This window comes from Epinephelus moara, chromosome 6 (genome assembly GCF_006386435.1).
Source record: "Epinephelus moara isolate mb chromosome 6, YSFRI_EMoa_1.0, whole genome shotgun sequence".
NCBI classification, from domain to species: domain Eukaryota; kingdom Metazoa; phylum Chordata; class Actinopteri; order Perciformes; family Serranidae; genus Epinephelus; species Epinephelus moara.
The window spans coordinates 32,929,395-32,945,126 of NC_065511.1; the positions used below are offsets into that span (position 1 = coordinate 32,929,395).

Sequence of the window (15,732 nt, forward strand, 5' to 3'; positions counted from 1 at the left end):
TTCCTGTTTCCTGAGCAGTACATGGGCTGCGTGGAGGTGCTACAGTCAATGCGAGCGCTGGACTTCAATACCAGAACTCAGGTCACCAGGTGAGATTACACACTGAATATGAGCCGCTTGCTTCCTATTTCTCTCATTTAAAGCAACAGTATGCAACTTTTTTCTGAAAGTAGCAGCTTTAACATCATTGAGATGGTACACTGACTTGCAACAGGAAGAATAGCGTCTCTTTCATTCCCACTTCATGGCTTGAATGCCTGTTCTTGTACTATGCAACTTTGGCAAGTGGGTAGGATCTCGAGCACTATGGTGCACACAGTTCCAGCTAGCTATAAGAAAAAGCTAGCTCTTTTTATCTTTTTTATTACATTTACATTAGTTTTGAATACATTAATCTAAAAATAAGGCCTCCATTGGTATTAAGATACCTTTCAAAAGTCTTAAAAATGCTTGGGAGTTTATGAATCGTTTTTTCTGGTGTTACATTATAAACTCTCAAAATAATTGGTAATTTTTACAAGATGATTTACCCATGTTAACATCATGCAGATCAGCATAGTGGAGCCAACAACACTCATTTTATTTCCTCCCAGAACAGATGATCCACTGTCTGCTAGCTAGCTGTCACTGTACCCTGGACGACACAGGGAAGTGCAAATTCAATGAAAATTGGCTATATATCAGAGATTTCGTGGCATGGCTGAATCCGGAACAATATCATGTTACAATAGTGGTAGTGATCTGTCTCACGCCTCATGGGAAAACGACAACTAGAACAACAGCTAGAGCTGTACCTGGCTAAGAATTATGTCAGCCAAATCAGATTTGGCTGTTAATTACGAATATTTGACAATTCAGTGTTATGATTTTTGTTTTTTTCCTTTCCTTTTCCTTATGAATGAACTCAGCGGGACGTTCAATGTGACAGCGGCATTCATGTAATATAGTAAACATGCTAATAGAGCTAATGACAGATCGGAAATGTGCAACAACATTTTGTGCCAACACTAGATATCAAACAAAAGCCAGAGACTGTGTCGTATTAAGTATCTGTGAGCTGTTAATTCACCACTTCTAAGCAGTAGAGGGAAGATAATGTTATCTTGGAGCCTTACAGTGGAAAGTTTCTCCTCCTCTGTGCCGCTGCATCACGTCCACAGCTGTCTGTACCAAAGAGTAGCGTGAAAGTCAAGAGTAGCAAAATCTGGGGGCCAAAACGTCCCCAGAAATACAACTGCTGGACTTGAAGCAACTTCGGTCAACTGAGGGGTCCCCAACAGACGATTTGAATCTCCTACATTCAAGGGGCAGCCCTACCGACAGCAAGGTGTACATCCCAGCCAATGTTATGCATGAACGTTTTTGATGTAGGCTGTAACCCTATTGGCGTCATCCTAGTCTCACAGAGTGTTGTAGTTTTTCCAGACACCAAAAGTCACATTTAAACTCTTAGCACACTATGTATATGGACTGAAAATGAAAACGGGAGCTGTCATTCTTCATGTCATTCTTTTTGTTATTCCTTTAATGTCTTCTGATGTCACAGTAAATAAAACTATGCAGTCTTGTAACGTTACTCTACTCTGTGAGTGGACATGGTTCTTTGATGTCATATTTGCTGGGTACAAATCCTTCAACTTGTCAGCAAATGCTCGTGCACAGCTGTTCATGAGACTTTTCCAGACAGAGATGATGCCAATAGTGTTACCGCCTACGTTGCAAACTTTCACAGACAACATTGGCAGGGTTGTACACTCTGCTGTCGGACTGTCGTTTTCCTGTTAGCTGTGGGATAGCTCACTACGGCTTCTGTCAGGATGGTATAAACAGCTTGCCACCCTGTATTTACAACAGTGAATGTAGTGATGTCAAATTTAAAAAATACTGATTCTTGCATAGTGTTGCTTTAATTTCTCCTTTGCACAGGGGGGGCGAGGTAATAAAAGTGTGGCCAGACGTAGAGAAACACAGCTCACCTCTCACATATTTCTTTGTCTGCCTGCTCCCTTTCTGTCCCGCTTCTGTTCTCTTTCTTTCACTAGCTTGTTTCTCTCTGAGTTAGTGTCAGACTGCATCAGCTCATGTGTGCATGTGTGTGTATACACGCCTGCAGCTCTCTCAGACCCTAAATTAGAACGTCCTGGAATCCTGGTGGTTTCCTTCTGGTTTCCGTAGTGATGTTTGTCTCCGTGGTAAAGACGAGCACAGTTCAGGGACGATAAATTCGATCACCAGCTGCTACATAATTGTGAGTCGGGGAAGGTGCAAGGGTTAATGCCGTGCTGTTGCACCGCTTGCATGTTGTCGATGTTTCAGGGAGGCCATCTCTGTGGTGTGCGAGGCCGTGCCCGGAGCCAAAGGAGCCCAGCGCAGGAGAAAGGTACACAGCACGCACACGAGCACACACCCTTACAGGACATTATTTATTTATACGGCTTAAGTGGGCAGCAGAGGGGAGGGTTTTCTGGATAAGAGCTAGATTTAGCTTGATTGTCCACTCTGTGGTCAATTGGCTATTCAGTCACACACTCTCCCTCAAACACACTCGCAGATCTTGATTTAGGCTGATTGTACACTTCTGTGGTTAGCGGGCTACTCGCAGGTAATTACCAATCACTCTCTGGTCTCCCTTTTCCCGCCCTCTTGTCACAAGGGAGGCTGGAGAGGTGGAGTAGTAGCTTGTGTGGAGCCAGCGTCGGGCCAGAGAAGCACTACAGATGAGCAGACACAGCCGTCAGTCTGCTGTGTAAAGACTGCGTGTGTGTGCGCACAGTATTTCTGTAAAACTAAAAACATCCACCCAAACACTTTGTAAAACAGGTGGCTAAATCCAGCAGCCTGTTGCCGTAGCAGGGTTTGACCAAGGAATGTCTGGCATACCAGACAAAGCACAGCTATAGGATGTAAACTAGAATAGATTAAACTAGTCTAGTCTCTCTGATTTGGCTGGACTGAGGTTAATGTGGCTGAGCGTGTGCATCCTGCCCTGATGCTGTTTTTCTCACAGCACACGCCAAATATTCTGAAGCAGACATGGATGAAAGCCATGAGAACAGGAGGAGGATTGGGATAAACGGGCTGGCACTATAGTGCTGGCGTGGCCTGCCTGATGCTCTTGGCCCAGCCTTCAGTATGTGAACTGTCCTGTCTGCTCCCCATTGGTCACAGTTGGCCTTGGAGACAGGATCACTTTCACAATTGCAGCTGTTCTTCCACTCCCACACACACAGGCATTTCCACACATACACCCACAGGCTCATGCACAGTCAGGGAGGACTCAATGGACTATCGTGCCTTGTTGAAGTGAAAAAAGAAAAAAAAAAAAAACGTGGCCTGTTGTTTTCTGTTTGTGCACCTATGATTGTTTGTAACTCATGGACTGCATCCCCGTCCCTCGCAGCCCTCCTCTCGCTGTATGACGTCCATCCTGGGGAAGAGTAACCTGCAGTTTGCCGGCATGACAATCAGCCTCACCATCTCAACCAGCAGCCTCAACCTGCTGGCCTCCGACTGCAAACAGGTTAGACTGAAACCAGCTCACTCTGGAAGCCCCTGTGTGTTTATTTTTCCTCAAAAAAACTCTGTCAGTGTTTGGGAGATTTGTCCCTGACCGCCAGAGATTTGACTGTGAGTCAGAGATACATCTGATTGTCAGAGCTCTGTTGTAGCCAGAGGTATGTTTGGTATCCAGAGTGCACTTAGCCTGTGCAGTTTACTGGAGCAGAGTAAACCTGAGGATCTCTCTGCTTGAGGGATTTGATGTGGATTTAAGGATTATGCAGACATGTTTTTTCAAGATCAACTTTAGAACGGCAATTCCAATGTAAAAAAAAGTAGCATTCCCATTTTTTGTCATTTTTAACATTTTATATTTGTCTTTCAAAGCCTGTTAAAGTCTGTAAAATGCATCGTTATTGATCCTTAAAAAGTCTTAAAAGACAGTGAATTTATTATCTAAGAAATAAGGCCTTAATTGGTACTTAAATGTTGTAAATCATTCTTTTAAAAGTCTTAAAAACGCTAAGACATTTGAGGATTTTATTAATATTATTAATAAGTCGCAATAAAATCTCAAAATAATTGGTAGCATCTTTTTTTTTAAGTAATTTAGAGAGTGCCTCTCACATTAAATCTTGCAGATCAGGATAGAGGAACCAGCTACACTCATATTTTGTTTCAGGTCAGGATGCTCAGAGCAAAGCTGTCTGCTAGCTAGCATATTGCTAGCTAGGGCAACATGCACATCCCCATGTTGCCCTGGACGGCATGGGGATTAGCATTGTTGCCACACAGCAAGAGGGTTCCTGGTTTGAACCTTGGGGTGGGGGAGCCATTCTGTGTGGAGTTTGCATGTTCTCCCTGTGTCAGCGTGGGTTTTCTCCGGGTGCTCCGACTTCCTCCCACAGTCCAAAGACATGCAGGTTAATTGGTGACTCTAAATTGGCTGTAGGTATGAATGTAAGCTGAATGGTTGTCTGTCTCTATGTGTCAGCCCGGTGATGGTCTGGTGACCTGTCCAAGGTGTACCCCGCCTCATGCCCAGTGTCAGCTGGGATAGGCTCCAGCCCCCCCATGACCTCCAACAGGACAAGCAATTAAAGAAAATGAATGAATGTCCCGAACCCGTAGTAGTTAATGTCGTTTTCCCCCTTTGTTTTAATATTAAATTCAGTTTTGGTCAAGGTAAGATTTGGTTTCAAATTGCATTCAGAGTGACAGTTTAAAAAGTCCTAAATCTAACTTGCCATAAGCTGTAGGAACCCTGATTGTCGAGGGTTTGTTTTAAAAGATGCATGAAAATCATTCCCACTGCTTTCATGCTCTAATTAATGACATAATCAGATTTTAGTTGGCTGAAATTTCACAGAAGATTGAACCTAAATGATGTAAAAAAAAAAAAACACTTTAAATTGACTTTGACACCAAGGAAATGTTTCAATAAACCACCACCGAACACAAGGTTTTATTTTGATAATTTGATCATCAGCGCACTGTGCATTGTGACCTTTTGGGGATGCCCAGATAAATTTAGAGCCTCTCCACTTTGTTTGCCTCATTTATTCTGGATGCAGCGCAAATCACTCCTAACCATCGTCTTCATTTCTGCATCGCCACAGGGCAGGATGCGATCCTCCTCCTATGAGTTAATAGCTGCTGAATGATGTTTATTTCTTTGGGGAGATGGTACACAGCGGGGCGCAGTGCACCCACATTAACACGCAGAGCAGAGAGACATGCCCCGTGCATATATCCATTCACAAATAAAGCCTCAGATATAGACCACACATTGTGCACGGGGCATTAGCAAGTGTTGATGGTGTTATTGATCCAGCGCGGGCGGTTGTAGCAGACTGTTAAAAAGGTGTTCCATCCATTGTCCCACTTAGTTTTTATCTCAGCTGTAGTTGATGCCGCTCAGTGGAGGGGAAAAAGCACTTTTCTCAGTAATGATTCCACATTTGTCTCTCCATCCACATGCTTTCATCTCACTTCCCACATACTTCATGTCACCCACGTGCTCTCCTTCTGTCTCCCTCTCCTCCCTCTCTTTCTTTTTCTCCACAGATAATCGCCAATCATCACATGCAGTCCATCTCCTTCGCCTCTGGAGGAGACCCAGTGAGTCACTCCCCCTCTCTCTCAGCTCAGATCTCACTCTGGCCTTTTTCCATCTTTCTTCAGTCTGCATATCCTTCCTTCCTGTCTTCTGTCATTGTCTGTTCCTATGAATGCCACTCACTCCATTACTGCCTCGCCGGGTTTGCAGTCCTTCTCGTCTGAGCTCGATCTTGTTACTTCCTGTCGTCTCTCTTTCAGCTCAATGTGTGTTTTTTAACTCCTGTTGTGACTTAAAGACTACAGCTTTTGCTTTGTCTCTTCCTCCTTGTTCTTTTCAGTCTTTCTATCCTAAACCTGCCCTTCACTTTTTCTTCCTATCAATTTTTCCCCCCCTTCCCCCTCCTCCCCTAACTGTCTTACCCTGTCTCCCTCAGGATACGGCTGAGTACGTAGCATATGTGGCCAAAGATCCAGTCAACCAGAGAGGTGAGCAGAAACAGCTAAGAGACATTTTCACTCAGGCAGAATCTGACAAAGTCCACACTTTTAAAAAATCATATTGAAGTGATGTTGCGCAGAACTCTGACTTTGATCCTGTGGTACATGTGTTGCAGATTCTCTCTACATTCAGTCCCACTGGGTGGTGAAACAGCAAATACTGTAAATAAATAAGAGCAAGACATTTTTATTGAAATATAAATGAATCCTATTAAATAAATGATATGGCTCTATTCATTTTGGTTCTCTCCTTTGAATTTGACACACCGCCCACTGGAGCTGAGACATTACAGGCCCACTGTGCAGAGCAAAGGAAGAAACAGAACATTTACCACTAAGTAGGCATAGCAAGTAACAGCACTGCTTTTAATTGTTTGGCGAATAATGCTTTGTTCGCACTTGTGTGATAAATATGTGAACATGTGGCTTGATTTTCCAAGCAGTGGTGGGAAAAAACAGGATTCTCAGTTTTGCTCTCACAGAGCTCGCAGGAGCAACTGAAAAAAAAATAGTGAAAATGGGATTAGGATTACATTACAAGCTCCTACCAAAAAGTAACACCACTTTAAATATTATTCATGTTATCTGTTTGTAATTCTGCAATTATAATTGGACCTGTTATGCTCATTTTTGCCCTCAGGATTGTACTTGTATTTAAGGTTTCTACAGGAACATGGTTTAATGTTCAAAAAAATGTCCACATACTTTCTGTGCTGTAACACTGAAACGCTCTGTTTTAGGGCCTTTTACTTTAAGCAACCCTCCCGAAAAAGCCCAGTCTGCTCTGATTGGTCAACGTGTACGGGTTCTCTGTATCTCTAGCCCTTTTTAGATAGGAATTGTGGAAATTTACAGAGAAGCCCAATCAGTCTTTTTTCAGCATTGGCTGTATAAAAACAAAATCGGCAAAATGTCGCCTACCTACTTTTGTTTATACAGAATGCGTCTTTTTCGGGCGATAGGGGGTGTGAGCAAGTAACAAAACGTGTAGCTCAGCTTGTGACGCTGCAGCTAGTCAGTCCTTCGGCGATTCACTCGTAAGTTGGCCCGTCCTTCACCGTTCCCCTCATCTGACGGTTAATGGCCTCTTCGTTTGCGAAGACAAGGAGGGCATGCAATTCCTTGTCTCCCCAGTTGCTCATCTTTACAGTGTCTGTCAGGTTTGCGTTTCCCTCTTGCTACTAGCTGCTCGCTAATTCCTGCTATCAGCTGTTTCCTTTTTATCCACCGCCAGTGGCTCACACGTGCGCCGTCATCAACAGCCCCTCCCGTTGCGGAAGGCCGCCTTGGTCTTTTTAAACTAAAGGGCTCCACCAATATGACTACCCTACGAGGCGGAAATTTGGCACCTCAGATCATCTCGCCAATCCGGCTCTGTGTGTCTAAACGCTCGCAGCTTGCCGGCAAAACGGCCCAACATTCGCCGAAAATCTGGCAGTGTAAAAGGGCTACTATGTCTCTGCACTATCATTGCAGCCGCAGAATGACTGTAACGGAAAATAGTGGCGCTTTCTACCGTTAAAGATCACCAATAAAAGACACTAAACCAAAATCAACTCACCTGCACATGTTCCAGCAGGAATATGATCTGAAATTGGGGAGAAATTAACAACACAAGCAGCCACGATTACCTTTTTCCCTGTTGTTAGCATGTAGCTACATGTAGCAGTGTGGGCTAATGTAAACATGTAAAGAAATCCTTCAAGAGCTGGCGTCAGCTTGTCTCGAAAGTAGAGTTCAGAACTTGTAAAGCCTGAGGTTTTTGCTCATAGGGATTACTTTTACATTCATTTATCTCATTATTTAAAATTTTGGCCATGTTTAGTATGGAAAACCAACATTTTAACATATGACAGGAAATAAAGAAAAAAGCATAGTAGGTCCCCTTAATAGAGAAAACTAGAGTGTGTTAAGTGAAATACATGCAATGTTTCTTTGCATCCATTAGCAGAGCACATGTACATGAATGCACTGCTGCTGAAAATGCACACGGCAACACAAGTTTAAATGTTGCCTGCAGTTGATTATATTTGTCTGCGTGAGTGCACATTTAATTTGAGTACATGTCGCTGCAGCTTCCTTATTAGTCATTTGTGCCTTTTTCTCTTTCAGCATGTCACATCCTGGAGTGTTCAGAGGGTTTAGCCCAGGAAGTCATCAGCACCATCGGCCAGGCCTTTGAACTGCGCTTTAAACAGTACCTAAAGAATCCCCCTAAACTGGTCACACCTCATGACAGGTAAATGTGAAAAATGTCTCTCGCATGAGCCCAAAACACGAGCTGCTGTTTGTATTTTTTCACCCATATTCTGTTTCTGCCTTTGTATCTCTCCTTTTCCTCTCAGAATGGCTCCGTTTGACGGCTCTGCATGGGAGGAAGAAGACGATGAGGCTGCTCCACCTCCTGACGTCCCGTACTATAATAATTTTCCTGGAAAACAGCCTCCCCCTGGTGGACTGATTGACATGAGGACCCGCCCAGGTGCCACGCTGGTGAGAAAAGTGCACACAAACACAACAGGAGGATGAGATACTCATGCTTCAACACGTCCAAACACTGCTCGTGCTGCAGTTAAGAGATGATACACTTGTAAGGAATTTCACAGCTCTAGAGTGTGTTTCAGAATTTCCTAGTTGTGGGCGGAGACAATTAAAAGGCAGTAGTAACCCAGCTGGAATTGCTCGGTTTGTCATAGACTAATCATCATTGACCTTTTGTGTAACCCTTTTAATAGGAATCCATTTGTGTACATACACAAGAGAACGCACATGTGACTGTGACTCATTATTTGTTTGTATGTCTCTGTGTTTGCAGCCGTATGGACAGCCAGGCCAGAATGACATTCACAAGCAGCCTCTGCCGCCTCTACCAGGTGAGTCTCAGCCTGCCTCTCTGTCTGCACCTCTCTGTTAGTCACTGTAAATCTGTGGAAGGTTGTCACAATTCAGTCACACTCCATCTCTACTCTTGTTTCTGTGTTGTTTTATTGTCATGGCTGGTTTAAATACCATTTCATGTGCTGATAGGAACAGAAAGACGTGCCAAGGTCACTGATGTCTGCCTTTTTTTTCCAGTGGGTGCCAAAGAAGGGGGACGGGAACTGTTTGATGACCCTTCATACGTCAATGTGGACAAACCCCGCCCCCCAGTTGCAGCTAATGGAAATGCTCACAGAGATGCTTTTGACATGAGTGAGTGCCTCACCCTGTCTCCTTGTGTTGTGTTGGGAATATCATATTAATAAATCAAGCTAAAGGGACTGCTGTCTAAAAAACACACAAGTAGTGCACATAACTAATCCTTTAAATAACTGGAAAAGGTGATTGCATAATTTCTCTAAATGACAAGATGTGTGTAATCAAAATGACCAGGATTACTGCCAAAGCAAATGTGCAGTTATTTTACCGTGTGGACAGAATAAGGGTTAATTATTGACTGAGGGGATGAGCAGAGTAGTGTGTACTGTACATTCCATATGACGAGCTAATTGAAGAGTGGAGCTGCCCGCAGAAGGCAGCCTTGGAGGAAGATAAGGGAATTAGAGTGCCTTTGTCCATTACAGGGGGCATTTTATGTAACATGATTGGTTGACTGCGTAAAGCCTTTCACATTAAAGACACAGTCCTCTATCAGTGTGCAGCACGCAACTGTCAATTCATGTGGCTCACTTGGATAAGGCCCAGTCATTTTGGCTCTAAATAAAAAGATTCATTTTCCTATATAGACATGCGCATGAGGTTTTCAACAGAGAAACACAATAATACAAATATATGTGTGTTTATTTTTCAAGAGCCGTTTGATGATGCCCTGGGAGTGTCTGGGCACGGTGGCCCGAGCTCAGCGACAGCAGCGCCCCCTCTGGTGCAGCAGCTGCAGTGCGAGGCCTGGTTCCACGGTAGCTTAAGTCGCAGGGAAGCGGAGAGGCTGCTGACCCGCGACGGGGACTTCCTGGTGCGAGAGTCCGGGACCACGCCCGGACAGTACGTCCTCACTGGACAGCAGGGCGGTCAGCCCAAACACCTGCTACTAGTTGATCCAGAAGGAGTGGTGAGTCAGGGCGGGAGGGGAAAATCATAAGGCCAAGAGAGATTACAAAGGGGAGGGAGAGGCATGAATGGGCTTTGGCTATTTTTAAAGGTGCTATATCTGATATCTGTAACTCTTTAGAAAGGTAGCTGATTGTTGAGTCTCACTCCGCGACACCAACCCAAAGTATTTGACTTGGGAATGAGACTCAACAATCAACTATCTTCCTATAGAATTTCATACAGCATGTTTTCCCAACACATGGCTGTATAGGTGTATATGAATTTAAAAGGCAGGTCCATTTGCATTCTTTTCTGTGTTTTTCAAATGGAAACTCCCACTCAGCCGTTAGCACAAAGGTGTAGGTTACAGCGCTTATGCCCTTCTCTCCCTCAGCCCCCACACATGCAGTTCACTGACAATGTAAGCATGGAGAGCAAGGAAAGTGTTAGCTTGGAAGTTTTGAGCTCGAAGGAAGAAGATGGTGCTGTTTATTATTATTATTCAACTTTTATTTAACCTGGTGAAGACATACTGGGGCTCACTATACTGTATTACATTCATAGACCCATAGCCAGTGTATTACTCTTCAGTAGGTGGCAATCGGCACAGTCCCAGTTTGGGGAAGCAGACAGGACTACTGGGACACAAACGCTAAATAATGTAGCTTACTGCTTCGGATGCCACGTTAGTTCGGTTTTGAAAGTTACACAAAAACACAAACTAACTTAGCAATCAAAGGAAGCAGTCAGTTCGCAACTCCTTGTGTTCTGTGAGATAAAATTCCTGTTTTTGTCAAAGGTGTCTGGTGGCGGTGGACGAGGGCAGCAGCCATGCATATTTTGCCACTTGAATGAGGACCAACTGAAAAAAAAAAATCAATATTAGTTTCAGTGTATGCTATATTTAGATTATTTTTACCACTTTTACTTTGCCGTCAGACAGCCCTTTCCGACAGAGAACTGAAGCTGTTCAATCAGCCTCCTCAATGCCACCAGACTCCTTTGACAGAAACAGTCATTTGACCTCACAGCACACAGGAGTTGCTGCTCTACAGCCAGCTCAATAGTTTGTGTAATTGTGTGACTTTTGCAACCAAGCTAATGTGGCATCCACAGCAGTATGTGGGTTTATGTTTAGCGATGTCACCATGATGTCAGCATTTTGACACTAAAACACACACACACACTTCAACCAAAATTTGAATTTTCAGATTTGAATACTTAAGAAACACTAGGAAGGAAGCTACAGAATTAATTAAAACCTTAAAAAGGCCCTTTAAACTTGCCTTTAATACCTTTTTTTTGTGTCTTTCAGGTCCGTACAAAAGACCATCGGTTTGAAAGCGTGAGTCACCTGATCAGTTACCACATGGACAACAGACTCCCCATCGTATCAGCTGGTAGCGAAGTGTGTCTGCAACAGCCAGTAGAGCGCAGGGCCTGACGTCACACACACCAATGAAATACTCCACCAAATACACACACACACACACACTCCTGCAGCAATTCAACACAAGACAAACACACCTGCATTATGCTATAATACACACAGCAACACTACACTTACCATGCACACATACATATACAAGATCCCACATGCACACACACCATTTGCAAAGAAAGCCAAAAAAAGAAAGAAAAATCACTAGTTTCTCTGTAAAATCACTCACTTGCTGCTGATGCCACATATTTCTGTCCTTTCTGAAAGCCAAACTGTGACCTGCAGTCTTCGACCCCCCCCCCTCTTCCAAAACTATCAGGTGCATCCTTCCACAACGGAGAGGCACTGCTGCAATTTCTCAACAGCCTACTGTGAACCAGGGAGGAGCCCTTTCAGAACGGGGCAGAAAATAAATGCTTTTTTTTTTCTTTTGTTACGAGAAAAAAAAAACAACCTTAACATGCGATTTATGAAAAATAAAAAAATGGACACTTTACTAATACATGAATCCTTGTACAAAAAGAAATGTGGAACTGAAAAGTGAAGAAAGGAGCATAAATGGGACTCGGAAATAAGATTTGCAGTGCTTGTAAGCATGTGTCATTTCTTACGGGGAGCTGATTTCCCTCCTCACACTGTTGCTGGAGCATATCAGGCAAATCACAGACTGGATGGCGATTGTTCTTTGTATCACAGACTGAACCGGGCTCGAACATAAACTCTCCCCTTCAAGTGTCACTGGAGCACTTAAGCAGCAAACCTGACTTTGAGAAAAAAAAAAAAAATCTGCCTGGTGAATATGCATAAATGTGTTTGCTTCCAATCTAATCAGGAGGGCCACCCTACCCCCGACCACTCCCCTTTTGAGGACGTTTGAACTTTGACCCCTGGAGTGATACCTGGTGATGATGAAAGCCTGTATGCAAAACTTGGGGACTGCTATGCCAATGATGATGTTCTCTTTTTTTTTTTCTGTTATCTCGGGATTCATTACTTGTCGGACACTCTGAGTTCAGGAGGATCTAAACAGCTGTATCTCCCTAATCCCTCCGTAAACACAGATGCACATACACCTTTACACCACGCACGGCCCGCACCACCTGTCATGCCAAAGATCATGAACTCGGTCGCTAACAGCAGAGAAAGCCATGACGATTAACAGCGGTTATCTGTTTTGTGTGCTTACAGCATTGCGCGCAAGTTTAGACTTGGATTGCATAATGAAACGGGCCTGTTTTAGAGGGGAGAAGGATCTAGGTGATTGTGCCTGAGTACATCAACAAAAAGGAGATTTTTAAAGTTCGTTGATGTCACCCACAAACACAGATACAAGTATATGTTGAGAGGCATAGACCTGATGCTTTTCCTTAGCATGTGTTTGCACTGACAATCTATGGGTTATATCTTTAAAGAGGATTCTGACTGAAAGCAAAGGAAAGCAGGTAAAGAAGACCCCTTTAAACTACGGCCAATGAGAAATGTTGAACAGTCTGAGCGCGATGAATTCCCCTCTGCAAAAATGATGCAAAATATGTCATCGTAATGGTTAGGTAATTATGTGTATCGTGATGTTGCTTTATTTTTTAATCACTTGAGGGAATAATGTCCTTTTAAAAAAAGAAAAAAAGAAATGGTTCGGGGGTAACTGAACATAAGGACATAAATGTTTTTGGAGCATTGCTAATGTTAAAGCCAAATGTTGCTCCTCAGTGTGCTGTTTTCACAAACTTTTGAGGATCTCGGGGGAGAAGTTCACGCTATTGTTTCTCCTTTCCTCTTCCTCCTCCCTCAGTTCATGATGTTTTTTTTTTAATATATATATATATATATATATATGTTTTTAATTGTGCCTTGTTTCTTCAATGCAGTCACATCACTTCAATGCAGTCACCTTATGTACTTAATTCAAATGTAGTGGACTACAGGAGAATCTTACACAAGCCTCTCAGTTAAACAAAGACTTGCAAAAATGACACTCCAATAAACACACGCGAACAGATCCAGTGATGGCAATCTCCTCGGATGCACATTCTTGCATTCAGCTTATAGTCACAGATACTTGATGTCACCATTGGGAGGGGGTATTTCCTGACCATCTGTAAATAACATTTGAGCGGTCATTTTAGGATTGGATTATTGTTTCCATTGTTGTATCTTTAATGACTCATTTGATCAGTAACACAGACTCCACAGCACTGAGGTAGCTCTTTGTAAATCAGTTGAACTTGTCAAAGATAGATCGAGGCCAAACTCTTGAAATACGAGAAGGGACGTTTCAGCCTAAACCTTAACTGTCAACTAGTCTTTAGACCCTGAAGTGGGTTCATATGTAATCTAACATGCACAAACATGCCAGAGTGACAGCTGGGTCAGTCAGACGCTCACATTCTGCCTGTTCAGGTGTTTGTAGGTCAGATGGGAACCTGGAGCTTTAAAGGGATAGTTTGGATTTTTTGAAATGGGGTTGTATGGGGTACTTATCCATAGTTGGTGTATGACATACAGCAGAAGTCAGTTGGAGAAGCTAAGCTAAGCAATGTACTGCTGTGGATGGAGGTTAGCAACAAAACGTATTTTAGCTACCTAAAAAAAAGTCCTACCTAAAAAACATCACTATCACTTTAAGTGTACGCTGTATAAAGTGTATTTTCACTGCTTTACCTTTCTGTCAGACAGCCTGTTCTGATCCGGAGGCAGCTTCAGTTCCCCATCTCTGCTCTTAGCAAAGCCACCAGACTCCCTTGACAAAAACAGTCATTTAAGCCTGCTGAATACAGGAGCTGCTTGTTTAAAGCTGCTTCATTCAGTTAGTTAGTTTGTGATATGGTGCATCTTTGGTGAATCCAAAGTAACCGTTTTAAGCGCCAAAGTCACACAATAAGACAAACAAAATAACTCTTCAAGGCAGTGGTAGATCAGCAGCTCCTGTGTACAGCGATGTTAAATCACTGTTTTTCTCACTGGAGTCTGGCTTGGAAGAGAGCGACGTAACGGCTTAATTTTCCTGTTGGAAATCACTGTCTGACTTTAAGGTTAAGCAGTGACAATATTACAAATATATCATACACTTAAACTGATGATGATATTTTTTAGGTTGGACTTTCTTTAAGATGCTAAAATTCGTTTTGTTGCCGACTCCTTCACAGCAGTAGCTTGCTTAGCTTTTATGTCAGGCCTGCTTTTCTGAACCAAGGACATGCCGACTGACATCAAGTGTATGTAATATAAGTGTGTGTAATATACTCTCTATTGATAAGTACCACATACAACTCCACTTGAAAAATTCTGAAACATCCCTTTAAGTTCTGTATACGTTTGTGTGTGCTCTGAAACAGACCCACCTGACCCTCTGCGTCATTAGTGAACCAGTCCCGTGTTATCATTCATCACAGATGCCTTTGTTGCATGAAAAATCCTTTCAAAGAAACGTGTTGTTTGTCGTTGTCGGTGGTGGTGATAGTGTTAATGATGCTGTTGTACTTTTAATTTGTGAAAGCCAAAGGTTACTTTCAGATAGTGTGCACAGATATTGATTTTTACTTTATATGTTTCTGTTTTAATACCTTTTTTTTGTTTGTTTGTTTTTAGGGAAACATTTCTGTTTACACCTGTATCTGAAAATATAGATTGCATATATAAATACATATATCATTCATCTCTCTTTGTGAGTTTGGCTTTTGATATGATATGATAAGTGTGTGTGTGTGTGTTCACTGAGTGTTTATCACTTTGTTGGATAGGCTTTTTAAGATCCGACTCATCCTTCTATCAAAGTACACCTAAAAACTTTGATGGAAAATGAAACAACAGAGCGCACACTGCTGGAAGGTATTATCACCTGTCACACAGTGTCCTGAACAAAGAGTGGGTTGCAGTGGGAGTTGTGTTGGAGCTACTGGAACTCTCTTGTTTGTGAACAGCAGGGGGCTGATTCAGGGATTATTAGAGCCTAGGGAGAGCCTGTGTGTGGGGTGCTATACAACAGAGGGGAGCAGTGCGCAGCAAAGGTAAACAAGGCCTTTAATCAATCAGCGGATGTTTGAAAGCAGGGAACAGTCGAGAAAAAGCAGGATGTGAATGGCCTGCAGCTCGTATAGGAGGTTATAAGTAGAGGAGCTATCTGTGCCAGGAATACGGAGCAGACCTCAGCTGTTGCACCGGCCCAGTCTGATCCAATTTGTCAGACCTCACCTCCTATTTCTTCT

General features: G+C 43.0%; 1 protein-coding gene across 3 annotated transcripts in view; it reads left to right on the forward strand.

The window, feature by feature from the left end:
- Positions 1 to 15,182, forward strand: part of shc1 (SHC (Src homology 2 domain containing) transforming protein 1) — a 32,994-nt gene extending 17,812 nt beyond the window's left edge. For all 3 annotated transcript variants that reach the window (XM_050047280.1, XM_050047281.1, XM_050047279.1), the window contains 11 exons: positions 19 to 89; positions 2,317 to 2,380; positions 3,401 to 3,520; positions 5,566 to 5,619; positions 5,994 to 6,045; positions 8,170 to 8,296; positions 8,403 to 8,550; positions 8,873 to 8,930; positions 9,133 to 9,249; positions 9,849 to 10,105; positions 11,402 to 15,182. In XM_050047280.1, coding sequence (XP_049903237.1) covers positions 19 to 89; positions 2,317 to 2,380; positions 3,401 to 3,520; positions 5,566 to 5,619; positions 5,994 to 6,045; positions 8,170 to 8,296; positions 8,403 to 8,550; positions 8,873 to 8,930; positions 9,133 to 9,249; positions 9,849 to 10,105; positions 11,402 to 11,530 — 1,197 coding nt within the window. In that variant the 3' untranslated portion in view covers positions 11,531 to 15,182. The remainder of the gene's footprint in view (positions 1 to 18; positions 90 to 2,316; positions 2,381 to 3,400; positions 3,521 to 5,565; positions 5,620 to 5,993; positions 6,046 to 8,169; positions 8,297 to 8,402; positions 8,551 to 8,872; positions 8,931 to 9,132; positions 9,250 to 9,848; positions 10,106 to 11,401) is intronic.
- The last annotated feature ends 550 nt before the right edge of the window (positions 15,183 to 15,732 follow it).